Source organism: Penicillium manginii (genome assembly GCF_028828005.1).
Source record: "Penicillium manginii strain IBT 31320 chromosome Unknown utg000004l:1.0-7231830.0:1.0-7236170.0, whole genome shotgun sequence".
Classification (NCBI taxonomy): Eukaryota; Fungi; Ascomycota; class Eurotiomycetes; order Eurotiales; family Aspergillaceae; genus Penicillium; species Penicillium manginii.
The window spans coordinates 1,246,802-1,273,460 of record NW_026643105.1 but is presented as its reverse complement, the minus strand read 5'-3'; the positions used below and the strand labels follow the sequence as shown (position 1 = coordinate 1,273,460).

The 26,659-nt window shown below is 49.7% G+C and overlaps 11 protein-coding genes across 11 annotated transcripts; 3 read left to right on the top strand and 8 right to left on the bottom strand.

Annotated features, from left to right (window-relative positions):
- Window positions 1-316: 316 nt before the first annotated feature.
- N7533_004190 (uncharacterized protein) lies at window positions 317-1,746 on the top strand (the record flags this gene model as incomplete). Its single annotated transcript, XM_057100840.1, has 5 exons — window positions 317-472; window positions 536-640; window positions 699-1,096; window positions 1,155-1,219; window positions 1,280-1,746. 5 exons carry the CDS (start codon window positions 317-319, stop codon window positions 1,744-1,746), a joined length of 1,191 nt encoding a protein of 396 aa, XP_056960470.1.
- Window positions 1,747-2,384: 638 nt separating this feature from the next.
- Window positions 2,385-3,326, bottom strand: N7533_004189 (class I SAM-dependent methyltransferase; the record flags this gene model as incomplete). Its single annotated transcript, XM_057100839.1, has 1 exon — window positions 2,385-3,326. One exon carries the CDS (start codon window positions 3,324-3,326, stop codon window positions 2,385-2,387), a length of 942 nt encoding a protein of 313 aa, XP_056960469.1.
- A 1,437-nt stretch (window positions 3,327-4,763) lies between these two features.
- Window positions 4,764-6,741, top strand: N7533_004188 (putative general amidase; the record flags this gene model as incomplete). Its single annotated transcript, XM_057100838.1, has 7 exons — window positions 4,764-5,081; window positions 5,139-5,408; window positions 5,464-5,605; window positions 5,661-6,134; window positions 6,259-6,398; window positions 6,472-6,562; window positions 6,620-6,741. 7 exons carry the CDS (start codon window positions 4,764-4,766, stop codon window positions 6,739-6,741), a joined length of 1,557 nt encoding a protein of 518 aa, XP_056960468.1.
- Window positions 6,742-7,001: 260 nt separating this feature from the next.
- On the bottom strand, window positions 7,002-8,605 carry N7533_004187 (uncharacterized protein; the record flags this gene model as incomplete). The annotated part of the gene is made up of 2 exons (XM_057100837.1): window positions 7,002-7,654; window positions 7,720-8,605. The coding sequence occupies 2 exons, from the start codon at window positions 8,603-8,605 to the stop codon at window positions 7,002-7,004; spliced, it is 1,539 nt and encodes a 512-aa protein (XP_056960467.1).
- A 665-nt stretch (window positions 8,606-9,270) lies between these two features.
- Window positions 9,271-9,801, bottom strand: N7533_004186 (uncharacterized protein; the record flags this gene model as incomplete). The annotated part of the gene is made up of 1 exon (XM_057100836.1): window positions 9,271-9,801. One exon carries the CDS (start codon window positions 9,799-9,801, stop codon window positions 9,271-9,273), a length of 531 nt encoding a protein of 176 aa, XP_056960466.1.
- A 1,602-nt stretch (window positions 9,802-11,403) lies between these two features.
- N7533_004185 (zinc-binding alcohol dehydrogenase family protein) lies at window positions 11,404-12,918 on the top strand (the record flags this gene model as incomplete). Its single annotated transcript, XM_057100835.1, has 2 exons — window positions 11,404-11,432; window positions 11,898-12,918. 2 exons carry the CDS (start codon window positions 11,404-11,406, stop codon window positions 12,916-12,918), a joined length of 1,050 nt encoding a protein of 349 aa, XP_056960465.1.
- A 531-nt stretch (window positions 12,919-13,449) lies between these two features.
- Window positions 13,450-15,937, bottom strand: N7533_004184 (response regulator; the record flags this gene model as incomplete). The annotated part of the gene is made up of 3 exons (XM_057100834.1): window positions 13,450-14,396; window positions 14,571-15,484; window positions 15,669-15,937. The coding sequence occupies 3 exons, from the start codon at window positions 15,935-15,937 to the stop codon at window positions 13,450-13,452; spliced, it is 2,130 nt and encodes a 709-aa protein (XP_056960464.1).
- Window positions 15,938-16,376: 439 nt separating this feature from the next.
- Window positions 16,377-17,692, bottom strand: N7533_004183 (PQ-loop repeat-containing protein; the record flags this gene model as incomplete). Its single annotated transcript, XM_057100833.1, has 6 exons — window positions 16,377-16,584; window positions 16,658-16,688; window positions 16,763-16,819; window positions 16,896-17,025; window positions 17,410-17,444; window positions 17,539-17,692. 6 exons carry the CDS (start codon window positions 17,690-17,692, stop codon window positions 16,377-16,379), a joined length of 615 nt encoding a protein of 204 aa, XP_056960463.1.
- Window positions 17,693-19,492: 1,800 nt separating this feature from the next.
- Window positions 19,493-20,383, bottom strand: sho1 (osmosensor SHO1; the record flags this gene model as incomplete). Its single annotated transcript, XM_057100832.1, has 1 exon — window positions 19,493-20,383. One exon carries the CDS (start codon window positions 20,381-20,383, stop codon window positions 19,493-19,495), a length of 891 nt encoding a protein of 296 aa, XP_056960462.1.
- A 2,264-nt stretch (window positions 20,384-22,647) lies between these two features.
- Window positions 22,648-23,429, bottom strand: N7533_004181 (putative nuclear distribution protein RO10; the record flags this gene model as incomplete). The annotated part of the gene is made up of 2 exons (XM_057100831.1): window positions 22,648-23,057; window positions 23,198-23,429. The coding sequence occupies 2 exons, from the start codon at window positions 23,427-23,429 to the stop codon at window positions 22,648-22,650; spliced, it is 642 nt and encodes a 213-aa protein (XP_056960461.1).
- Window positions 23,430-23,700: 271 nt separating this feature from the next.
- N7533_004180 (ubiquitin-associated-like domain-containing protein) lies at window positions 23,701-26,471 on the bottom strand (the record flags this gene model as incomplete). The annotated part of the gene is made up of 7 exons (XM_057100830.1): window positions 23,701-24,075; window positions 24,133-24,587; window positions 24,643-25,893; window positions 25,952-26,098; window positions 26,159-26,192; window positions 26,259-26,327; window positions 26,370-26,471. The coding sequence occupies 7 exons, from the start codon at window positions 26,469-26,471 to the stop codon at window positions 23,701-23,703; spliced, it is 2,433 nt and encodes an 810-aa protein (XP_056960460.1).
- Between the last annotated feature and the right edge of the window lie 188 nt (window positions 26,472-26,659).

Sequence of the window (26,659 nt, the reverse complement as noted above, 5' to 3'; positions counted from 1 at the left end):
AGCAGGCCAGAAACCCCCGCATGCACACTTGCTGTCGAAATCATAACCAAGCAGGCGGAACTCATGCGGGCTGTTTGTCCCGCTCGCATATCGTCGACCTCTGGTAGCAATTCGCCTAGGACCTTCCGTGGCTTTTCTGTGATGCGCTAGAGGTGCGCTAAGATCGCCCCTGACGCGCCGAAGGCTCTCGATCACCGGCTGATTGTCGCCTCCCAGGTTCCGTGCCCGCCTCGCGGGACCTGTGATTCTTAAAAATCGGTCTTTCCCCACACAATTGTCTTCCTGTCAGAATTAAGTCGCGTCGGTCACCACAACGATGAGGGAAGATGAGCACCAAAGGGTGCTGGCAGTCAGGACGGTCGCGGCTGTCTTTTTACCGATCGCATTCATAACTGTCATGCTACGCTGCTATGTGCGTGGATGGGTGGTGAAGGGATTTGGGTGGGATGACGGAACCATGGTGCTTGCGATGGTAATGTGGCTCTTCTACCTGATATTGGACTAGCGATTGAAGATCCCGGACTAATTGAAGTAGGCTTTCTATATCATGTTCTGTGCGAGCATGATCGGAGGCACTTTGTTCGGTACTGGACAACTGTATACTAGCGAAAGCGCGGAGCATCGAGTTATTGCTATGAGGGTAAGATTTTCTCAGGCGTTCACCAACTAGGCGCGAGATTTCCTGACGAATTACATAGTATTGGTGGCTCTGCGAAATTGCCTACTGCTTTGCTTCGATTTTCTGCAAAATCTCGGTGTGCGTTTTCCTCATGCGAATCACGGTCAAAAGACATCATATCTGGACGCTGTATATCGTGATGGTGCTCACGGTACTTGCCGGCCTCGTCTTCATGTTTTTGATGCTGCTGCAATGCAAGCCGCTCAACTATTTCTGGACTCGCTTGGCATTTGATCCTTCTATTGAGGGCCACTGCATTAGCATCAATATCGTCATTACCATGACTTATATCTACAGTGTGTTCGCTGCGCTGTGTGACTTCACTGTTGGAATTTTGCCAATATTTCTCGTGAGGAAACTGCATATGAAGCGCGAGGCGAAATATGCCGTCGTCGGAATTCTCAGCATGGCTTGCATGTGTGTTATTACCACCTTCCGCATTTATCTTTCGGTCAACATAATTAACTGTTTTTAGTGCTTCATCTGCCGTGATTATTCGATTCCCGTTCGTTAAGACTTTTGGCGATTACGAATTCCTTTGTAAGTAAACTGCGCCAGCGGATTCCGAAGCCTGCAAGCCTAGCTGCTAACACACTTTAGACTCTACCTACCAAATCGCGATTTGGTCAAATATCGAGGCCGGTCTGGGAATCACAGCTGGAAGCCTCGCAACCCTTCGGCCATTGCTTCGAAAAATGATGGGCTCTCACTCCGACCCAGAGTATTCATCTGGTTTCCCAAGAATATCGGGCTCACGTCGAGTTGGAGCTAGTGGACAACGGCCAGTGCCATTGGGCTCTCTTGATGGAAATGGGAGAAATAAACTGAGACCGGATAAGCTGGCTGTGGTGGTCACAGATATCCAGAGCCAAAGAGATGTAGGAAATTCGTGGCCGGAGCCTTCTAGTCCCAGTAGCAGCGAGGACAGGCTGACTACAGATAAGGCGACGGCGGGGAAAATAGAGGTTGGTGTTCATCGCACATTCGAGCTCACCACAACTGCGGATACTACCAGTAGTACCGATGATGGAGAGGGATCACACCGAATGGCGAAGGAACACATCTAATAAAAAGCACCCTACTATGTATAACACAACACTATTTATGAAGTTCTACGACACGAATAATTAATTCTCTCTCTGTGCAGCTCGGGAACATGAACATTCATTTCCCATACATCGCAAACATATTATTTGCTGACGCCTTTGATCATGATGCCCAGGTGTCGAGTTAGCCCCCAATGCCAAGTCGTCAGATCGGAGTAATAACTGGTAGTGCCATCTCCACACCTTGGTGACTTGGACCCCTCGTTCCGACTCTGGAAACGAACCATCTCCACTTTAATATATGACTATTGACCCCTCTCTCTCTTAGGAGAAGAATGGATGCGAGCCAGAAACCTTGGAAATATGTGCTTGGGAAGTGACACTAAACTTAAAGTATCAACGTAACTTGAAAACTTGAAGGCACGTCATAGATATTACTAACATACAGAGTATATCACAGTCTATTGCGACAAGTATCTCGCTCTTCGCGCTTACCCAGGTATTATTGAAGCCATACTGCCTACTTGCAAAATTTGCTGATTTTTGAGCCATCTACAGAGGACATCGAGATTTCTCAAGGTCATGCTTCAACATTGATAACACGCCCAATAATATCCTGAATTCTTAGTGGGGGTCAAGGTGAAGCATGAGAAGTGAATTCAATACGCCTTCTTTTTGACAACCAGTACCACTCCATCAATGGTTCCCTTTATGGTCTCCTTGCCCTTTTCCACACCCTGCTTGTTCAAATGGTTCTCGATGGCCCTTCGGAACATCTTCACCACATCCTTTTCAGTACCAACAGCAGCAGGGTGGGCCTGTCGCCAGCGAGTCACTGGACTCGCAGTCTCCCATATTTTCTCACACGTGTCCATATCCAATTCTTGCTGAAAAGAATAAAAGCTCTCTGCCACATCCCAGTCCTTGCGAAGAAAAGTGCTCTCATCAAATTCAGGGACTGGCTTTTCCAATGTCCATGGAAGTGGCAGGTCGATATACCGAGACCGAGTAAGTAAATTGCCTGGTTCGAAGAAAGGTCTCAAATGCTTCTCTTCAATTTCATCCAAAGTGTTCTGCAGAGAATCGGCACCTGGGACTGATGGATGAATACGACTCCTGCCACCTGCCCACAGCGCGACACTGCCCCCAGGCTTTAGTACTCGAGCAGCACTATGCCAAAATCGAGCCATGTCAAACCAGTGGGCAGCGTTTGCAGCGGTGATGAGGTCCACGCTGGCATCCTGGATAGGCTGTTGAAGGTTTCTCCCGAGATCTTCGGCCGTAGAGACCTCATATCGAATATTTTCGGAGATGGAGGTTCTACCACCTAGTGAAAGAGCAGCGGCTATCATACCCTCTGAAGGATCTAGGCCGATGGCGTGATTGAAGTGTGGGCTGAATCTTCGGGCGACATTCCCTGGTCCACAACCAATGTCAATAATAGTATCAAGCAGACCACCACTGTCTCTATGATGATGAAGAATGGTCTCATAGATAATTGGATGGTAATCAGGGCGGGCTTGGGCATAATCATTGCCTTGTTTCTGTCCATAAGAAGTGAATGTTTTCTCGGCTGGGTGGGTGATAGTGGATGAAGACATGGCGATCAATTTGAAATTTCGACTCTTTCCTCACAGGAATTGCACAACAAGATTAGATGTATCCAGAGAGACGACCGCTGATAGGGTTGAAGTAGACTGGAAACAAAATAGACACCTATGATGCCTAGAGCGCCCGCCCCGCATAAGCAGGATTACGTGGTCGTCTCGGAGTTATCAAACCCAAATACCGGAACCTGATCGTTGAGACGTGGTGGAGAACAGCGTTGACAAGTAAGTCTCCGATAGGCACAGAAGCTGGAGTCAAAGCTCCACGGAAATACCATTCTATATTCCTGTAGCCTCCAGTTCGAAATACAGTCAAGTTAGTATCGGCGGGCTGCCAGTCAGGGTGTGTTTCAAGTTTCCGACGGTTGTCGGCTCGAGAGAGGTCATTGATTGCAAACGCGTTCCAGCCTCCAAATACGAACAGATTGCTAGCCTTCCTCTATTACCGACATAAGACAGATTGTTGTGTAATTTTTCTCTTTGTAAACCATAGAAAAAAAAATCCTCACTGGCCAGATTACGATGGTGAAATCGGCCACACGGGCGGCAGAGAAATGCGCACCGGGCATCTCCGTCTCTGATTGGCAATGCCAGGCGGTATATTGAGTAATTTTGAGACAACCCCATAAGACAACTCCTCTATAAATATGTGAGAAGCGAACCCCTCGTGTCTGTAACATAATGGCGACATCAACATACCCTAAAAGGAGGAAGTGCACATAGTGAAAACCCCGTTGGACAGTCGACTGCGGGCCAACGCTTTCTAAATCTTGAGGAGGTAGAATATTCTGTATGCAATTTTGCAATATTCCATGCTGGCCATTTTTTGGAATACGAGATAAGGTAGAGCTGCTTGGAGAAACCGATCTGAGGAGTTAATGAGAATTAGTTTAGTCTTGGATACAATACGAAGAGGTGCTAGTGGTTAACCGAGATCACCCCACTTTGAAGACCATCCTGATATCCTAGTATCTGCCTATTTCTGAATCCCGTGCCATTTAGTAAACTGCGGGATTTAGCCAATACTTCTGCTCTCCCACACTTTACATTTTCATCATTCTATGACCATTGTCATAATATGCTGGCCATTTAGATCTCATAGTTGACGTTTCTGGAGCAAGACCCTAGCCGGCGATCAAACGAGAAAACCCCCGCTTACCCCCACTTCTAGCCGAGGCAAACGTCGCGATTTGTTGTATTGCGAGGATGTAACATTCGGCTCAAGCGGATTGATTCGATAAGACGCAATTATTTGCCGATCAGACTTACCCCTCAGAGTCCGTATTTGGAAATAATACATATATTCGACAGGGCCCGTCAACTTTGAGGGCTAATTCCACAACATCCATAGTGCAGTTTTACATAGCCTCAACTTGAAGCTACTACCACCCGCTCAACCCCAAACCTCCAGGGCTTGGAAATAATTTCAGCATGGCGTCTGTCGATACGAATATCCCATGGCAAGAAAGAGTGGTCAAAAAGCAACAGGAAAATTTTGAAAAGATTCCGTCAACATGGAGAATTCCCAATGCTTTCTGGGACAACTTCCAAACACCTTTAGCAGAACACAAAGTCGATCTAGTCCAAGAACAAGCCATTCGCAAGTCTGGAATTCTCACAGACCGTGAACTCGAAATCACTGAGAACTATACAGTTTCTAGTCTTCTTTCTGCCTTGGCAAGTGGGCAGTTGACTTCTGCAGAGGTGACACTGGCTTATTGCAAGCGTGCTGCAGTTGCCCAACAGTTGGTGAGTGATTTGCTTAAGTATCGTGTTTTCATGGCAGGTTCTAATCCCATCGGCTAGGTTAATTGTCTCACAAACACTATGTTTGACGAAGCACGGGAAAGAGCGGAACACCTGGACCGTTTGCGAGCCCAGGGTCAACTGGCTGGCCCACTTCACGGTCTCCCGATTAGCATCAAGGACAATTTCCATCACAAAGGTACTGAATCTACCATTGGGATGCTATCGTTCATGGGTGAAATTTCACCAGAAAGCTCGCCTCTTGTACAAATTTTGCTAAAGCTTGGAGCGGTGATCTATGTGAAAACCAATGTGCCTCAAACCATGATGGTAAGCAGTCATATAGCAGGTTATCTGATTTTAAGAACCTAATACGATCAATCAGACGACCGACTCTCACAATAATGTTTTCGGGCGCACCCTCAACCCAAGAAATACTCAATTGGGTCCTGGTGGTTCAAGTGGCGGCGAAGGGGCTTTGATAGCCTTGAGGGGCTCGCCATTGGGTGTTGGAACTGATATTGGTGGTAGGTTTTCTTCCGGGTAGAGGCCTGCTGAGCAGTGCTAATAATAAGCTCAAAGGATCTGTCCGCATCCCAGCCCTATGCTGTGGAACATATGGATTCCGACCCAGCGCTGCAAGGATTCCGAACGGAGGAATGCGAGTTTGCACTACCAGTGGAATGAAGTTTGTCCTGTCTTGTGCGGGTCCACTTTCTTTGGATCTAGATGGCATAGAGACATTCTTCAAGACACTTTTTGAGGCCCGCCCCGCCCTTTACGATTCCACTATCTTGGACATTCCATGGAGACAGGTTTCCACAAAGCAAAAGCTAAGAATCGGAGTTGTTCCCGAAAGCCCTAACTTTCCTCTACATCCCCCTGTCAAAAGGGCACTAGCAGATGCAACCCGCATACTAAAGGCACAGGGCCACACGATCATTCCATTAAATTCGGCGGAATGTCGGGTCATGGAGGCTACCGAGATCGCTTTCGGCACCTTCGCTCTTGACCCAGGGGCAAGAAACCACCTTGAATCATCCGGAGATCCCCCCGGTGCCAGCCTTGCTCCACCTTGGTCAACAGGGGGAGAAGCTTAAACAACATGCCGGGTCTTCTCTGCCGGATAGGAGTGCATTGGATAGAATGGGCCAATTGGCTGCACTAAACACCCATAAAGCAGAAATACGCGAGGAGTATAGGAAATTGTGGCTTGCAAATGACCTTGATGTTTGTATCGCACCTCCTGCCCAGAGTACTGCTGTTCAGCACGACACTTTTGGATTGCCTCCATACACGGCATTTTTGAACACTCTTGATGTAAGTTTTATCTGCCCAGGTGCCGCGACTGATTCGGGGATATTTCTAACAACTATTCTCCGAATCGTTCTAGTTCCCGTCGTGCATTCTTCCCTTTGGGCACGTGGGTGCAGAAGATGCAGCTGGGACTTATGAGCTAAAGGAGCACCAAGTTGGTCCGGAATGTGGGTGAAACCTGTCTTTAGACCTTTTTGGAAACTTTTACTAATAGATATGTATAGACAACTTTGAAGTGCTCAATGGTGCACCATGCTCTATTCAACTGTTTACTCTCAACATGCGTGACGAAGAATGCTTGCAGATAGCGAAGCAACTTGATCAAGATCTCAAAGGTAGGGCTTGAATTGCAATTAAATTGGACTCATGGCATGTAGGGACTCCTACATCCAAGAAGCATCGCTTTAAATTTGGGTGGATTTCTACTAGTATTAGTGGACTAGAATACAAGCTTTTCAAGTTGAAATTATTCAAATATCATCATTATCATTTTCATTTTTCATCATTAGACAATCATCACAGATATCTTAGCCCTCTAATCCCCTTAGTTTGATGCCATTAGCCATTACACCGGAATATTTCAAAGATAGTACAAATTGAGCAGCCTCACACAGGGGTTTCTGAGACTGTGAGACCAGCTTTTAGCTTCTCTTCCATCAACAATTCGTTGGGTTGGCGTTTAGGCAGTTCTTTAGCCCGCTTGACAACATCCAGCACGCCGCTGGAGATGGTAAAGATCTCGTCAATTTCCTCAAGCTCTCGTCCCGAAGTCTCGGGGAACAGATAATAGACAATTGGCACAATTGATGCGTTGAATGCCGCAAATATAAAGAAGTATTTCTGCCCCATGCTATTGAATGCGATCGGGGTAACATTGGCGATTAAAATGCTGAAGGCCCAGGACATGCTGATGCTGAAACTGTTGATTGTTGTACGCAGGTGAAGTGGTGCAAGTTCCGTGGCGTAAAGATAAGGTATTCCTCCAAAGCCGATGATGTAACTGAAGTGGAACAAGAATATGAAGAAGATAGCAGCATGGGCGGAGGTGATGTTCGTGGTTTGTGACCCAAGGCCGGCAACCAACGCCAGGCACGTTGCGTTTCCTGCTGCACTGAGCATCATCAGCTTGCGTCGACCAACGACCTCAATTGTAAGAACTGAGACTATGCCGCCGATGGGTCCGACAAGTTGATAGGCTGCTGCTAGGAGTCGAGATGTAGATTCGCTGAGAAGAAGATCCTTTTCAAAAATTTCAGTGGCTGTATTTATCCTCATTAGCGAAATGTATTCTCTAAAATTAGCTCAAAGTGAATAAAAAACTTACTGTAGAAGGTAGTCACTGTTGAACCTGTGAGCTGGACGAAAATCATACCTCCAACAGCCAGCAACGCTCGATGGAGTGTTCGTTGCGGCCCCATATGATATACCCGCCCCAGAGACTTTTCGTTCCCAGACAAATCCAGAGAAGATTGTACTTCTCTGATTCGGTTCTCAACCACCTCACTGTCTGGACTTGCGTTCTCTAGAGCGGCCAAGATTTCACGAGCTTCCGGGACCCTGTTCTGGCAAAGAAGCCAACGAGGAGATTCTGGGAGGCAGAACATGAAGCCCAGAATGACGGAGGATAGAAACATGGGAAAGGCAGATGGTAGGCGCCATGTTATACTTCCCTGCATGAACGACATCCCAAACTCCAGGAACAGTGCAAGAGCACATCCTAGTCCACTAAACACTCCCTTGGTGACAACATGTGCGCCACGCCTATGCGCAGGAGAGATTTCCGACTGCCAGAGAGGAATGGTGGCCAGAATCGCGCCTGTTCCAACACCAATGATCACCCGCGAGACGATAAGTTGGGTCAAAGAATAGGCGGTGGCATTCAGAGTAGCTCCGAGGATCTGAACAACCGAAGCCGTCATGATAGTACGTCGACGCCCAAGAATGTCACCGAGCCAGATGCAGGAGAAAGTACCAAGGAAACCGCCGATCGCGTAAACAGCGACGACTGTCCCCTGTAAAGTCGAAGTGTGTGAAGGGTTTTGCGAATGTGTCACATCGATGTCGGGAAATTGAGCCTCAAAGGTGTTGAAGGTCAATACTCCTCCAAGGGACGCTGCGTTGTAACCAACAGACATGATTCCAGGCATTAGGACGCCTAGAATGGCAACAATATTGAGGCTATTGCCGCGACATCCTAAAAATCGAGGCATGCTTGTGTTGATTGAGTTGGTGATCTGCACAGCCAAGCGATTAAGGACGATGGATCAGCGGGATCGACTTGGGTCCACGCGTTAAAGGAGAATAAAGCACGAGGGTGACAGCTATACTGATCCAAAATCATTTTGGGATAGGATTACGCGTCCATTTAACAGAAGCTGCCATAGGCCTGGACCTCAATCTATCGCAGCAGTTGCATTCCAGCCTTTCAGTCTCTGGGTAACATGCATGGGATTCCCCTCGCGAGGGGCGACCTCAGCCATGCGGACAGACCCGGAATACTCGGGACATTCTACCCAGCACGGAGTCTTGGCTATTGGCGAATATTTGTGGTCAAGTTAGTTTACATCTCGCTGGGCCTAGACTACATGTAAGAGCCCCTCGCTGCAGATAGGTGCATGACCTTAATTGAGCATGAAACTACGTTAAATTCATCGACGCATAACTTGAATTTTTATCCCCAAGGCTTAGATATCTAGGTATTATCAAGCTCGCGTAAAGCGACAACATTGAAAACATCAACAGATCCTACCTAGGTATCCTTTAATTTGGGGTAGCATTCTCAGAACTAGCCTTCAATTACATTATGCGACTATACACAATTATCAAATGTACAAGTATGTACTGGGTATCTAACTATATGCCGCAACTTTATCCCTCAATCCCTTGCTTCCAACTCTGGCATGCGTCGGCCGGTGTCGAGCTCCGAGGGCCCAGAACTCACGCTCTTCTCAGGAACCTGGGTGTTGATAGGGTGACCAATAAATCCCGTGGCCGGGGCAGTGGAGTTGGCCACTGCTTTGCTCAGTTTATTGGCCCTCTTTCTCTCCATGAATCCCCATACCAACGATCCCAGCGCAATGACCCCCAGTGGAACGCCCAGCCCAGCTCCAAGGGCAACATCGTGTGACCCGCTTGATGAAGAAGTACTTGGTTGTATCGTTGGACAAGCTGTAGAGGAATTGGATGAAGAATTCGTCGGGGCAGACAGTGAAGTGATATTGGCGAGGGCAGTGTGTCCTGTAAGAATTTCGCCATCGTCGATTTCGAAGCTGTCCTTTCCGAAAGGGCAGACGATGTTCTCCCCGTCTATGATAGGAGTACCGCAGCAATAGGTGGAGGTTCCGTTGATGAAGTTCAAATTAATTATAGACGCGCCCATATTATCAAAGGTATCCTCTATTGCCATTTTGTCAGCACTCAGCACAGAGTATAGATCCGTGGACATAGATAGGGCCTGTTGATTCGAAGGGGTAACCCCACAAGGGGTAGGATCCAAGCAGGGACTGACTTACGGCAGTGGGTCGGGCATCCAGCACCCCAATTCTTGCTTGTACAACCGCCTCGAGAAAGAACGAATGGTTGAGACACATCCAAACAATATCCGTTGGAGAGGCATATGTTCCCAGCTCCGCAGCAATGTGTGGTTTCATCAGAAGTGCATGGATAAGTGCCTCCAGCAGTGTCGCTGTTCGGAAAATAGCATGTTCGAGTGTCTGCTTGAAGCATGGTTGCAGATGCTTGTGGTTTGGGGTGTCCTGGAACGAAAGACTGGCTCCCTTCACGAGGTAAGCTTAATGGAAGAAGTTGGAGTTGCGCTGAGTTGAGTTGACTTCAGAGAGATGAGACAAAAAACACCGCCTCAGCTCAACCACCTGGGAGCGGGGCCATGGCCTGACAACCTTGGAAGGCTACGGTCTGTCTGCCAAGGAACCCTAAGTTTTGTGATCTACAAGTGCTCACAATCTGGCGAGATCTGAAGTGACTCTGAAGGTCACTCATAGCCAATGGACAGGCAACCGTTCAGCTCTTCCGATGCTTTGCCTTGGTTATCCCTGAAGTCCGCGCGGATTGAAATTCCACCAACCCCTGATCATCCCCTTTCTTCAGCTCAAAATAAGAATCATTTAAGTGTGACCCCCGTTGACGGAGGCTTCAAGCCACCGCCGGGACACTTGGAGCCTCTCAGGGTCTGCGTGGCGGGACACTAATGCAGCCGTTCGGCCTATCGCCGTGGCTGTGGGGAACACGGCACGCCCAAAGTAGACTTATTTGAGGTAGATCGCGAATTTTTAGGGAAGCTGACATGTCGCTCATTTCAATCGCGTTGTTCAAGCGACTTGCAATAGGTGGATGCGTATCAAAGTAACTCTTGGGGGCCAAAAATGACTGTCCCGATTTGTACTTACGTTGCGTCTCAGTAAATTTGATATCTCGAGGCTAGACATCCTTAAATCGGTTTCGCAGACTAAATTATCAACAGTGATAGCATCTCATATCGGTCTAAGGGCTTTGATTGAAAATTATATATATATACATATTATTTGGAAGTCCCCGGGGCCTGATGGTCTTATTCGAGAACCTGGCTGGCAAAAAAGGAATCGACTTCAGTGCTACAAATTTCAACTTGAAGTTTTTGGAGTGGATCACCTGTCATGATCAAATGGCCCATATATATCTGAATGAAGTGAAGTTTAAAGCTTAGGCCTGAGACCCAAGATTCCACTTTGCATTCCTTTTACGGAGTACGTGTCGACCCGTTCCGCATCCAACATTCGACACTGATCACCGTTAAGTCATTTATAATGAGCACAGTCGCTCATCGCGGCGTGCCCCAAATGTTAGCCTTATGTTGTCCTCGCTGACGCCTTTTGTCTCAAAATCAAGAAACTAGACCAAAGAAAGGCTAGACTCGTGCAGCACGCGAGGAATAGAAAGTACGATACCCAATTGGCAAGACCTGGCTAGGAGATACCAAGCGCTGCAGTCAGCAACCGACCCTGCCAATCAAATGGATGAATTCTCGTGGAACAGTGCCATGTGAGATGAAGGGATTCTCTAGCCAGTAATAGTGAGAAAAATAGTGCATAAAGGCAGAGTGCAGTATCGCCGCGCTGTATAAAGTTCAACTGCAATCCACCCTTTCCCACTCGTGATGTGACATATTATAAGAACACACGCATACTAGGACCCTCTGGATCGTATTTATCACAGAAGACTCCTCCAAAGCATTCCAAAATCAGCAGCGTCTTCAAGTTCCCAGGAATCCGTTACTTGGAAACTGGGGCTCGTGGAGATACGCAAACCCCGTCTTTCTATAGTCAATCTACCCAGTTAACGTTAACTCCGACATAATCGCCGACCCAAGTTCCAACAAACGGTCTATAAATTGTGTACAGAATAAGACGTACCAGCAAAGTCATTCCACCCACCAAATATAACCAAGCAAAAGAATTCCACTCTCACCTCTAACCATCACAATGTCCGAACTCGAATCCCACCAAGCCGCCACCCTCACGGAGAAAGGCACCCCATTAACAACAACAACCCGGAAAACCCCAACCCCAGCCCCACGGAACTCCTAATCGAAGTCCACGCCCTAGCCCTAAACCCAGTAGACCACCACCAACGCGACACAGGCTTCTTCATCCAAGAATACCCCGCAATCATAGGCTCCGACGTCGCGGGGGTAATCATCTCCTCCGGACCCTCGACACGAGCCGCCCTGAGACCCGGAACGCGCGTGACGGCACTGGCGAGTTCATTCTTCAACGGCGGTGCTGACTACGGCGCGTTTCAGAGACGTGTGCTCGTGTCTGAGGAGACTGTGTCTGTTCTTCCGGATGGGGTTTCGTTTGTTGAGGGGGCTGTTTTCCCGCTTGCGGCTTTCACGAGTTGGAATGGGTGGGTTTGGGCTGGTTTGCTGCCGACTGCGACTGCTGGTCTCGCGGGTGTGGGCGAGGGGGTTTTTGTTTGGGGCGCGTCGAGTAGTATTGGGGCTTTGGCTGTTCAGGAGGCTAAGGTGATGGGGTTTGTTGTTTATGCTACTGCTAGCCCGCAGCATCATGATTATATTCGTGGTCTTGGGGCGGATCGGGTATTTGATTATAAGGATACGGATGTGTTGGACCAAATTGTTCGGGCGGCGGGTGCGGATGGTGTGAGCATTCGAATTGGATACCATGCTACTGGGAATCAGCAGCTGGCGGCTGATGTTCTCGATGCGTTGAGAGGGGAGAGAGAGGGAGAGAAGTCGAAGCTGGCGATTGCGCCGATCTTGGATCTGGAGTGGAAGGTTCCTGATGGGGTCGAGGCTGCTTTTGTGTATCCTCCACAGGACCGGGCGGAGTTGAAGGAGAGGAATCGGGCTATCTTTGTGGATTGGCTGGAGGGTAAGCTTGCTAGTAAACAAGTTGTTGCTAGTCCCCATATCAAAGTGATCAAAGGTGGACTGGAGTCTGTTAATGGGGCTTTGGATGAATTGAAGGCTGGCGTCAGCTGCTTGAAGATTGTGGTGGAACTGTGAGTGTAGGGTTGGATTCCACTGTGGCCATCTAGGTAAATATCAGTTAGTAGTAGTACTTCGTGTAGTTGGCAATTTGATCTCGAATTCGCTGAAGTACTAAGGCCTTCGTTGCCGAATTAATTTCGTAATGATGGGATGGGAAACCTCCATTTGATTATCTGATAAATACATACCAGGGAAGAACAGTCTTCGCCTGGGGAGAAAAGAATAGAATAGTCCAGAAAGGCAATGAATGGAACAACCTCTTCGTGTATGTGAGTTTTTCCAAGCTGGTATATGTATGCCATAGCATGAGATCCAACGAAAAGTGCACAATGCACGAAAATATCATGGCAAAGTCGAAATGCAAAAAATAGATAGAGAAGGAGAGGAAGGAACATGAACGCTTCAGATTACTGCAGATGGCCGCGAGTCAAAAAAATATTGTTGCTAACATGGGTATCCAATGGAAAAGACAGGGTCGAGACATATGGAACTTTGTGAAAGGGTGAATAATCATGATGATCAATGTTTTCAAAATCGGATAATACGTTATTCTTGCTTTGGTGGGGGAGTAGTGTCGATCTTCGCCTGCCCCTCGCCCTCGACAGGCAGGGTATCAGGGCTGGGGACGGAGTCGGCCGTGTCGCCGCTGCCACTGCCCCAGGAGTCCTCGCGCAAGACCTCGGCGGCATCTGGTAGGTGAGGCCTTTGCAGACCGTTTCGAGAAGGCTTATTCTTGGTATGGCGGGACGTCGACGGCGAGGCAGGTCCGTCGGCTTGTGCGACGTAGTCGTTGTGGTTGCCTGTCTGCATAGGGCTGGCAGCGCTATTTTGACCGGGCGAGGAAGACTGCGGAGAATCCAAGAACCCACGCCACTTCCGCCAGCCCTCAAAGTCAATCAATGCTTGCATGCAGCCCCATTCCGTAACCTTCTGTGATAGCCATGGGAAGCCAACAGGCTTGGTCAAAAAGTCGTTGCAGCCAGCTGCCAATGCCTCGTGACGATCACTTTGCAGACTGCTCGCTGTCAAAGCGACAATGATGACAGGGCTGCGGAATAAGGATAAGTCAGAGAGGGTATCTTCCTCGCTGACAGTGCGCTGAAGACCCGGCCTCCTATCCGCGGTTGTACTCGAAACACTAGAACGACCAGACGCATTCTTAGGGAAAACACCAATTCCGTTGAGTCGTTCCAGGCGACGAATTTCCTTGGTAGCATCCAATCCGTTCATGACGGGCAACTGGATATCCATCAATACCAAGTGGAATCCGCCTTGTCGCCATTTCCGTACCGCTTCCTCTCCATTCGCTGCGCATTTCCATCGGACACTTAATCGCTTCATAAACGCCTCGAGGAGTTTTTGATTGATAATGTTGTCCTCGACGATGAGAACATTGATAGGAGGAACGGTACCATCAATCAACCCTCCAAAGACTGCTCCGGGTGAGGCAGCGCTCTTAGGTTTGCGTGATGTCCGTGGCGATGTTACCGGCGCTGGTGGAGTATGTGATTTGGTTTGTGGGGAATCGGGGACTGGTGCTGGGGGTGTGGGCACGCTCGGTTGCGGTGGTGGTAGGGGCGCAGAATGGGGAGATATGCCAGTCTCTGCTAAAGATCAGTCATCTATGCTTCTATGTGCCGGACGAAAGGTTATACGAAGAGACATACCTGTCACACTGACGATGGGGCCTTGGCCGAGAATCGTCGGCGAATTGGTTGTGTGCCGTTGAAGTGGTGGCCGACGGTGATGTCGTGAGGCGCCCCTACCTGGCGAAGGTAGCGGGGGAGCTACCCCAGTACTGAGTATCGAAATCGCCGGGGCGGTACTTGGCCCGGCGGCTGCAGGATGTGTAGGTGGAGTCGGGACTTTTGCGGGCATGAGTGGGAAGTATTCGCCATGCTCACCTGGCTCCGGGTTGTGATGATGGTAGACCGAGTGGCGCGGAGAGGGCTTCGGAGTGCGGCGTGTAGGTGCATCAATTAACAAAGCCTCCTCTATCTTTTGACCTCCGGGGTAATACGTGTCCAGAATTGATGACAGTGTTTCCTCGGGACTGAGGAGACGCTCGGGGGTGGTCTGTCGATTTGAGCCCTCTCGTGGGGCAATTCGTATCACGATATCCGGAGGATCCCATGTCCTCCCCAGTGAGTTGGCGAATTTCATGATCACCTGGTCGCGCAGTTCGTCCACCAGAGCATCCTCCAGACAGGGTACCAGGGTGGCGGAGCCACCTGGTCGTTTCACCCAGATTCGACGCTGGACCATCTCGTCGGCTACCACAGGAGCGTAAGCGGTTTGCGGGTCGTTCAGTCCTGAGAAGAGACTTTGTTCTAGAAGGCCGCTGATCAAGTTTTGGTGGGACGCTGGAAGCAGAGACTGCCGGCGGATGGCAATGCTCGGGCGCTTGCTGGATTGAGGGGGGAAGGCGGATGAGGACGGCCGGCGATCAGTTGCAGTGCGCTCAGCGACAGTATTGAGAGTCGGTGTCAATTGAAGCTCGGTAGGGGCCGGAGGTCGAACCTTGACTACCGCGGACTGGAAGGAGGTATCGTCGGAATGCTGGGGGGGTCGCGAGTGGAGACTCGAGGGGGGATGGCAGTTCGTCGGTCAGAGGGGTGTATAAGAGGGATATTTCCGGATCGGTAGGTAATGGAGAGGAGGTTGATCGCTCTGGCGCGTGAGGAAGATGACAGCGCTGGTGTTCTTGTCCGGATGGCAAAGTGGATGAGTTACAGTCGTGACGCTCGTGACGGCGGGATCGGGACTTGGACTTGGACTTGGGCGCGTGTCCCTCGTGCCGATCGGGCTCGGAGGTAGGGCCAGTCTCGTCCGAGGAGTGGTCGGCGGAAGAAACGACGCTATAGGGAGATTTCTCACTCGCGGAGTCAAAGAGATGCAGAGGACGAGAGTCGCTCGGGGTTGGATTTGGGAGGACTGGCGGGTCCGCCCCGTTGCCCGTTTTGGGTACCGCGGGCGTTGATGATCGTCGTAATAGCTTTGCCTTGAGTAGACGTGATAGACGTCTCTCCGGCATATTGACTGCGGGGGAAGCTCAGAGATAGGACATGATGTGGTGGGTGATGAGGAGTAAAAAGACTGGGTACCAAAGGGGGGGGGTGTTGACTCTTGTTGATGCTTGTTAGCCCAAACGGGGTTGGTGTTGGGCTTAGCTTCCCTAGAGAGCTCCAACTTGTTTCATCGGCTTAAGGAACGGTGGATCGGGGGAGAGAATAAGCAGAAACTACCCAGGTGCCTTCAGGTAAAGTTGAACTTGAGCTTGAGCTTGAATTTGAACTTGAAGTTGTGGGTAGGTGAGGGGAATATAAAGTCACACTGCAGAGGAAGAAGAAGCTGCTGATCTCCCGTCCAGATCGGGAACTGCGTACATTTTGTAAATTTATACCTACTTAGGTATTTATACTTTAGGTATGGGCCCAGGGCTGAAACTTTTAACTGGTATTTTCCACTCATCTCTACATCTCTATCGGCTTTGATTCTTTATCGAGATCGTGACCCTCATCTTGGTCGACCCCCGCCTCTAAATCTCTTTCCTCATCCCGTCTCCGCAACTCCAACAACTCATCAATACTCTTGCCGCTTTCTTTCGCCTCTTTGCGCAGCTTGCGATACCGAATGCGCCAGATGGTATGGCTCAAATAGATCCCTGCTTCCAAAACAACCCTGGAGAAAGTGCTGTTAGTACTGCCGGTAGCAGAGAACATCTCGTATACTCACACTAAGATGTACATGATACCCCCCCAAAACATCGAATGTTCCTTGAGCAGCTAGATGTTCCTTTTGTCAGCGACATAAATCTTCTACTACTTGTAATAACAGTAATAGAACCCGGGGTACCTACCGAGTGCAAACAAGGAGAACAGACCACCGAAGGTATCGATAGAGAGAAAGACCCAGTCTATATTAGGTTCAAGTTATCAGCCCAGAGACTCGGATGAACCATAAACAACTTGAACTTGAACTTGAACACCTACTAAACCCAATCACACGACCATCTCTCTTCCAGAGTTCAAAATAGGGAGGCAACAACCCTGCACTAAGAAGAACAGCGGCAATAACACCAACAACCAGGTCCGGCCAGGTAACCCCTTTGTTATATGGTATCTGCAAGCAAGATGTAAGCACATCAATCCTCTTCTAGTCGCAGGATTGCCATATCTAACCCTTAACGTAAGAATAAGAAGAGCTTCCAGTCCACCAAATAACAGAACCATTGCGATACAAACGAATGTAGCTTTTAAACAGCTATGACCGCTATTTCCATCGCACGACACTTACTTAGCAGAATCCATTATCAATATTACCGGAATCATCCACTCACTGGCTGTAGTACAAAACCTGGGCCCAACTAACCAGCGCAAAAAATCCGAACATCTGCGGTTGGATCTGTAGTGGGATATTGACTTGCTGGAGGAGGGAAAGGCAACCATCAGATCCCATAAAAATGCATATCTACCACCACTTGAGGTTGATGTGAACTTGACATACCTGCAAAATAAGATAGGCCCCCATGGGAATAGAACCTAGATGATGAAATATAGAGTCAGCCGAAGCACCCATCCCATTTGCTCCGAGTCCAGAGCAAAATAGTATTATAGCAGTCCTTAGGGTACATACAAAGTGCCCAGAGAAACATCATCGTAGCCGGAAACCCGTCCGTATTCTTCCGCCGCCAGTTATACCAAATTTGAGGAATGAGCTGGATGCACCAGAGCACCGTGCCAATGGTGCCGAGCACATTGGATGCGAGTGTCACATTACCGTCCGACATCTTCGGATTGTCAATAGTGGTATTCGAAGAGGAGTAACCTTACAACAAAGGTTATTGGATTGAGAAGAAAATACCAGCTTCCTCTGAAGGGGAGGAGCAGGAGCGGTGACTTTTTGAACAGCGTGAGAGAGAACGAACTAGCGCCACGGACAGGCCCCAATCAGTGAGTCCGGTTGAGAAGCCGGTAGTACTTCGATTTGGGGGGAGGGGAAACCCCCCCCACGGCTCGTGGGTTTAAGATCCTCCCCTAGGGTAAGGGTTCCCATAAGGTTGCTCCACTCAAGTCACCTTATCTAACTTGAAGGTATTACCATAGGGTATACTGGGTACTAGTGGTAGTAGTACCCTTAAGAATCAGATGAAGTGAAAATGAAACGAGGTCAAGTATACTGCATTCCCCTCTCTACGTGACTGGCTGAGTTTCTTCTATAGACTGATAGTCTCTCCCAACGCTATACCTTTCTAATAATCCACCCAATCCATGATTACCTACCTTGCAAACTACATTGAGGCCCGGATTTGCGGCGCTGCGGGGCCCTGCGCCAGGGAGGGAAGCTAGTACCAGACAGGAAAATATACGGAGAAAGATGAGTTGACAACATAGGATTGACTTCCACGGGATTCATAGACGGCAGGGGAAGTCTTTTCTATTCCAAAGGTCGTTCGCCATCAGGCACAGCGTCCAAGGCTGTCGGTTTCTTTATTGCCGAGGATTTTTCTTGCCGAAACACGGCGACAGAGCGGGTTTGGAGGGGTTGATGATTCTATGGAGTGATGTCCACTATTTATTGATCAAGTGGGGAGGGGGGCGCTCGGAGAATTGATCGTTTGTGGAGGTGCATACTTATGATGTACTTTACAACGTGCTCGATCGTCGTTGTCCGTGCACGTGGAATAGAATGGAATGCCTGTTATGGTCAAGAGATTTCAAGCTTTAATATGTAGGAGGGTGGATCAAGCTTAGCAGGCGAGAGCGAGAATGACCTGAAGAATGGATCGATTCTTTCCGAGTCATGGAAGTTTGATGAGAGTCTAGACTGAGAAGGGGTGTACTCCGCAAGCAACCCCGCCTGGATGGAGATGCCCGATGTGGAAGGATCGCTGATTGCGTGACGACCATATATCATCGGATCCTAAAATATCACCGGTAGCTTGTACTCCGTGGTAATTTGGTACTTGCAGTACCTACAGTCCCATCTTGACTACATCATACAGGTTGAAAATTGACAGAGGTATCGATTACATTCGCCATTCAGTTCTTATACATCGGGACCATCAGACGCAACTCATGCGCATCCTGGCCGCCGAAACTTTTCATGCAAGAAAGGAGGAAATAGCAGGGCATCCACCTCGCCAAGGTCGAGGTCTGGTCATACAATCGACGGACTCTCGCCAAGAAGCAGCAAACCCATGTTCCCAGACATGACGATTAAAACCACCTTGACCATAACGCACGAGGCAAAGCGGGGAAAACTCCCGCCAAAAGACTAATACCAAGCCAAAATCAAGAGAATACGGCGTTCCAAAGGAAAAGAAATGAAATGAAAAAGATAGAGAGAGATAAGAGGGAGGAGAGGAATGAAATAGTTGCGTCGAAGATAATGAGAGGAGGCCATCAAGACATCACGTTAGGGAAAGAGGTGGAAAACCAAAAGTACACACACGTCGAGAGAAGTATCCGAAGGGTATCAAAGGGGTACAATGTTTTGCGTATAGCAAGCTTCAAAAAGGCAGACAGAAATCAAAAAAGAGAGAGAGAGAGATAATGAATGAAAGGGCATAACACGAAACGTATCGGTCTCACAAGAGAATCAGATAGTTCGAGGGCGCAATGCCGGTCTCTCCGCTCGATTTTCGAGCCTGCCACCATCGACCGCTGACGTCAGATACTTCGAGAATCTCGTGCTTGGTGAAGCTGATCTCGTTGGCATCTTCGGGGTTCGCATCGTACGAGTAGATGGCCTTCGCACGGTACGGGTACTCGGTTGGTTGGGGGACCTCGCTGCCATCCGGGTTCACTGCAGGCGCAGCGGCGGAGGGGTTCGCAGGAGCAGGGCTGCTGCCACCGAAGCGACTAGGCTGAGTAGAAGCGCGATCGGCGCCGGGGGCTCCACCGGGGTATCCGGAGACGGGAGAAGATGTCTCGAAGCCGCTCAGCTGGGCGGAAGTGTACATCTGCGGGGTGTTGCTAGTAGCCATAGTCTCTGGGCGAGCACCGAACGCGCTGGACATGGGGCGGCTGCCACGGTACGATCCAGGCTGTTCCTTGTTCAGGGCGAAAGAGTCAATGAAGCCACGGTGCGAAGCCTGGGGGGTGGAGCCAAAGTAGAAGATCCAGATGATGATGACCATGGACAGCAGAATGAAACCAGCACCAGCGGCCTGTTCGGCGCCTTGGGAGCCGTAGATGGTGTTGTTGGCGCTGAGGGACGTCAGGGCGAGGGCGGCGCCCAAGTATCCCACAATAGCGACGCCGTAGAGATTGCCAGTGTCGGTACCGAAGGTGAAGATCAGACCGATAATGATACAGAACATGTAAGCAATCGCCCACCAATCTAGATTCGGGTAGCCGCCGTGGATGTCGGCGATGATGGATGAAACGAAGGCGATGAGCCAGGCCAGAATGGAGATGGAAAGCGTGGCCAGCGCAAAGGGGTCGCCCAGGATGTTGCTGGGGCGGAAGTTGGGCATTGTGGGCGAATTGTCGTTGAAACTCGGATTTTGAAGTAACAGGAGTGCGCAGGTTCACCCGAAACGGGATGTCAAAGAAAAGGCAAGCGGAGTCGAGTCGAGTCGATGAGGGGATTCGATCTCGAAGTGAGGAATTCCCACGGGGTGTCGGGTCGATTGGGCACGGCGTATAAAGGGGGGTCACCGTTGACAATCAAGACCAAGTGTCGAGCTCGAGTCGCCTGTGGATGGAAATCGTAAATTGGGGAACGAGGACTGCGCCTTGTCAGTGGAATAATCGAGGCACGGTCGCGTGGGGTCGAAAACGAGGGACACGGTAGAGGGACTCGATCGCAAACGAATGGACGAGGACGGAGTAGGGCGCGAAAGAGCAAAGAAAGCGAAAGGGGAGGGAAAAGAAGGTTAGGCGCCGGCGTTTCCAGTGGTTCGTACCTTTAATTTTTTTTTCTGAGACAACAGGCGTGGGCTCCGTTCGGTCAAGGGGTGTTGTGTTGGTGGTGGTTGGTGTTTTGGATGTGGGCAAGGTGGCCTTGGGGAGGGGATATTGAAGGGGACAAAAAACGAGAGTAGAATCTTGGGGGCCGTAAGGGCGAATACAACAGCGCCAGGCTGGAGAAAGGAATGGATAGGGTTGAACGAGAGAGGTGGAGGGAGAGAGAGATTGAGAGATTGAGGAGAGAAAGACAATTGGGAAACCACCACACAGCGCCGTGAGTGAATGTGGGCCGCCCCCCAAACACACAGACGTCCCCCCCTGGATCGAGACCAAAGTGGAATCCGGGAAATGAACTCTCTCCACTCGCGGGTTTCAACGGCTGAGTATTATTTCAGAATAGTGATATGTACATACTAATAAGCGAAGATATTTTGTACTCTAAATTATTCAATTCCCATCTCTGCCATCACAGTGTATACAATCAGGTACCAAAGTCAATACTGTATACTGTATACTCCGTACTTCCACGTAGGCAGTGCTATAAATACCCGGCTTAGTCACCGACTCCGCCTAGCTGACGCGGGCTCGCATAACAATTGCCTCCGATATTGTCTACACATTCTACTTAAACACTGTGAATACATGGAGTCTGGCGATTTTGATTCTATCTCGCGAGAAGATACCTAGTAGTTACTCCGTACCGAGATCTGAGCACAATACTCTAGTACTCTTTACTCTGTACTTATACTCCGTAGTACATCCAGGTCTGCCGGGCTTGCGTAACCCTACGTCTACTAGTAAATGTAGCCTAGCCTGACCCCTATTCCAAGGTTTCTACCAATATCGGAGTACTACACAAGCACATGCCTACTACATGACCGACTTCATAAGAACAACTTCAAGTTGATGCATCCTAGCATCCTAAACATAAAATGCAGAATCTTACCGGTTCCATGTACTCCATAATCACCTGAAGGGTCTGGGTCTGGGTCTCGCCTATCCCATTGTCTCATCTCCACGCCCCACCTCGATCCGATCGTACTTTTTTCTTTCCTCTTTTTGCGCCGTTCTAGACCGTTGATAATGCTGTGCATTATTTTCCGTGGGTACTGCCTGTGGACTCGTCTATCTTGATAGCCTCCGGCTATTAAGCCACTTCTCTCTACGTTTCAACTTCTACTGTGTTCTCCGTACTACTCTATACCTACCTAGGTAGGTATTCAGATACCACCCATGGATGACACTAACAACTCAATCTGGGGTATACTTTCCAGCATTCCGACTGACCTCAATGGAATGCCCATCTGATCCAATCTGATTCGATCGGGTCGAATGACCTCATTGCAGCTGTCGGAATGTGACGGATCGCTAACGGTCGAGATCTACGACTGTCGACGATTATGTTGTAGAGTCACGGGATCCCGGTACCCATCCTAGCATGATCTCATAAATTTCCAGTGCACACCTGGGTAGCATGACATTTGGGTATTCAACCCTCTATCTGGATCTACTAGTAGTTTAGGGCAACGAGCAACTTGAAGCTATTCCAAGGTTCTTCTTCTGCTACCAGTACAGTGTCCCAGGGTAGTACCTCTATCAGTCATGAGGGTAAGCCATGGTAACCAAGATAAACCCACGAGGCTAAACCAAGGTTCAAGTTATATTTACAACTACTCTCACAGCAGGTACTCAATACCTATTCATAGCCACCGCAACATTGCAAACAATCGATCCAACGCCGACTGAGGATATCATAAAAAGTAAACACCACCCTCACCCAATCCCAACAAGCCAATTGGAACCCAACAGCATCACAAATCAAATCAAATCAAATCTCATTCTCCCTTCTCTCTCGAAAAACCTCTCTCCTCCGCACCTCCCTCTCAACCCCCTCAAGCCGTCCCTCCCACTCAGCCCAACACTCCCCACTCCCCACAAGCCCAACCTCATACCACCGCTGCAGCACACGCGCCGTGCGAACCCTCAATTCTGAAATGGCCGCTGCCTGCTCGGCCTGTTTGGTCGCCGCGCGGTCGAGCGCGGGCTGGAGCGAGATGAGCGCCGCCGAGCTCTGCGCGTCTGGGATCGGGAGGTCGTTTAGTGATGTTAGTCGGGAGGAGGTTTCGGGGAAGGCGCTGGCGTAGGAGAGGACGATTGAGGTTAGGGTTTGCGGAGTTAGGCCTTCTGGGATTGTGTCGGTGGTGGATTCTGGGTGGAAGAGGGGTGTGTTTTGGTCGTCTGTTTGTGTTAGCTTGGTTTGCGGGTTGTGGGGGGGTTGAAAGATGTGTAGGGAGTGGTATGCGCGTTGAGGTTGGGGTATGGGTAAGGTATGTGGCGGGCTGCGGGGGAAGAGGAAGTAAAGGTACAAGGCCACGAACGGAGTTGTATGATGTCCCGGACGGCGGGGACTGATCTGCTTAGTTTCTCTAGTTCTTTTTCCAGTCTGGCGAGGCGCCGGGAGACTGTTTCGTCGTGTGTGGTTGGCTTGGAGGGTGTGTTGGGGACTCCTATCCAGTCTGAGCTGCCGGTTAGGAGATAGGAGAGTCGGCGGAGACGTGCTTCGAGAAGTTCGATTGTGGCACCAGCCACGGTGTCGCTTTCGACTGTCATTTTGGGTTTGTGAGGGGCAGGTGGAATTGAAGCTCTGAGCTCTGAGCTGTTGCGGGTGAGCTTGTTGATGTCCGGCTTGGGCGGTGGAGGTCGGCGCGGGTGGGGACTTGTCTCAAAGGACCTAGGTACCGGGGGTATAGAAAGACTAGACAGCTACTCCGTACATATGTTACCATTGTCCTCTTCTTTAATTTCTCGCGGATGTCCGATGGCATTTGAGCTGATCGCTCAGATCTAGTGTGCATTGATTCATCACTCATATAGCCGCTATTTAAGATTTCGCGGTTTCCACGTGGTCGACCATCTCCTCGTCTTCATCCACGTTCCACTCCGAGTTATCGTCTAACGCTTGAGAGACCTTCGCTTGATTGCTCGCATTGGCGCTGTTGCCAATTAGACTGGCTCGAGGCTTCTCTTGCATCTCCTTCTCCTTTCCTGATCCACGTTCGCTGTCGAAATCGGAAACTTCGTAGTCGAAGACATTGATAGGTTGGTCTTGCTCTTTCTCTCGCTCTTGTGACGAATCGTACTGGACACTCATGCTATTATTCTTCCCCGAAGAATCAGTCACCTGGGCATCTTGGGCATTGGTAGCGTTTTCTTCGCATTCTGTGGCGAATGCCTCGTTATCCTTCCTCACGAAGCCCTATTTTGTGATTAGTTAAGTCCGTGAAGCACACCCGTTGAGAGAACATAAACTCACCTGAAGTTGCCTTGGTGCCGCTTCAACCTTCGCATTCATAGCATTATCACTGGCATAGACCAGGAGTACCGTTCTCCATTCTTCGCGTGCAGCGTGGAGAACTTCAACTTCTCGCACTTTGCGTGCCGTATATCCAATGACATCCCCGTGTTGGGATGCCGATTGGTTGCCCTGGGCATCTCGTTTCTCGGCCTGGCGGGTCTTCCCATCCTCCGCAGAATAGCTGATCCGCCACCACTGATCTTGGGCGTCACTCTGATTATCTAACTCCATCAGATCATTGGGATCGCTTGCTCGTTCGCTTCTGAGGACATAAGTGACATGTGGCTCAGTACAGACACCACGGAGAGTATATTTGTGTATAGGTGGCTCGCCGGGAGAGTCGCTGGGCTCAGTGAGTGTTTTGGAATAGGTGCGCATAGTTTCCAGTGCTTTCTGTTTCTTAGATTCCAGGTCTGTAGATGTTAGTCACCATACTTCGTCTTCCATGCACGTGGGAGGTGAAGTTACCTTTTAATTTGGCCTCGACCTTTTGAGCTATTTCTTGCAAGTCACGCGTAATGCGCGATGCCTTTTCGGCCTTAACTTCGGGGATCATTGCGTCGTCATTCTGGACCGAATCCTCCGACAGAACCACAGGCACTGCCTGCGCAGCTTTCTCGAGTATTTCCTTCACTGTAAGCGTGCCGACGGCAGTTCGGGGAGCCGTGAATCGAGTCATCAGTTTCTCCAACTCTTGAATCTCCTCCATAACCTCGCGCCGTTTTGTCCGGAACTCCAGCGCGAGCTCTCGACAGCTACTCATGTAGCGATCAGGATAAAATACAGCCGGGACCTTGACATCCACTGACTTGGCATTCTCGTAGGAGTCCAATTTCATGATGAGAAGCTCACCCAGATGTTCAAGCCAAACGTCGTCCATATTCTCGCCAGGTCTATCGCTCCAGATCGCAGTGTCCAAAACATCGTAAAGATTTTGGCCGTGATCTTGTTCAACCTGAGGTTCGAAGATATAAAGCTCTCGTGAGATTGGCTCATCCTCATCTGCTGGGTCATCAAAAGGTGTTCGTTTATAGGCCTTAGATTGGAAGATCATCGACAACGGATTTTCAGGATCCGCTCGAAGTGCTGCACGATGCCAGGTTTCCAAAAACCTCGTGATGGCTTCTTCCGAGTCGGAAGAATAGTCGTGAAGATGTCTGAGGCCGGCAAGGGCGTCACTGCTACCGAACGACCGATTCGTAGAATCGAGAAAAGCCATCAATCGCTGGGTCTCATAGATGATATCATCCCAATCGTTGTCCGCATTGTCGCCCTCGCCGACAGTCACAATCTTCGGCAAATTGATGGGCTGGCCGTTCCACCACTCCTGCGATTCCTGTCCATAGTCAAAGAGAACCTTGTTTCGAAGCATGAGTGCCTCGCGTGCAAGTGGAATTTCGTGGAGAATTGTGAGGAATCCTCCGAGGTAGAGGTTGTTGCTAGAGGGTCGAATAAAAGCCGGTTCACCTGCTATTCTCTTGCGGTCCTCGGGGTCGGGGCTCAAGACAACTTCTTCGGAGGTCGTATTGAATAACGTCATCGCCCATGAGTTTGTATCGTATTCGTCGCGCGTCGCTTTGCCAAATTGCGCTTGTTTGCTCGTTGTGACCCCGGTCTCTTGTTTTGACATTCCCTGGTTGAGGGACATCGCCACCGCCTGTTGTAGTTCTCGTTCTTCGCGCTGGGCCAAGCTCATCTTCTGGTCCGAGCCTGCATTGCCTATATAACCAGCATATCAGCATGAATCGGGTAATGACTTTTAAAGACGTTTCCTGACCAGTATTGCCCTGCGAAGATTGTGTTGTAGCGTTCTCATAATCCGGAGGTTGTGAAGCATCGATCATGTTCGTTCGAGATGAGGGACGAGTGGGAGGAGCCGTAGCTGGCACTCGGGGGCCATGGTCTTGCTGGCCGTATCCGAAACCTGGGGGAGGTTCATTAATTTCACGAAGAGTCTATCATAAAGACGAAGATATGTATGTACCTGGACTATTGTTGTCATTGTAGAAGCCGGTATTCTGTCATAGCAACGGCTAATCAGCGTCCATTTCCAAGCCTAGCCCTCGTGCACTTCGAGTTATCACCTGTGGATGGGGACCAGTCGGGTCTTCAAAATAAGCATTGATGGCTTTTTGCGAGTCAAGGTTGTTGGCCTGTCATATGGAAATGTTAACTTCGAGTCTGTAGCAGAATACCAAGACATCTGTCACCTTCAGGAAGTTGATAGCTTGCTCGCGGGTGGTGCTTGTAAAGCTGACGAAGTTGGCAATGGCGTCTTCCGGCGGGTCGGAGGCCATGTTGGCGGTATTTTAGGCGTCTGTGCCGAGTTCAGTGAGGCTATTAATGGTCGAACATGCCCGATCCGAAGTGAAAGTCCAGGAAACAAAGCGCGGAGCAAGTTGTCGCATCCGCAAGCTTGTTTCCCCACCACATGACGCCAAGCCCCACCGCTTCCTCTTTGGTCATCTCCGCGGCTTTCATGCGG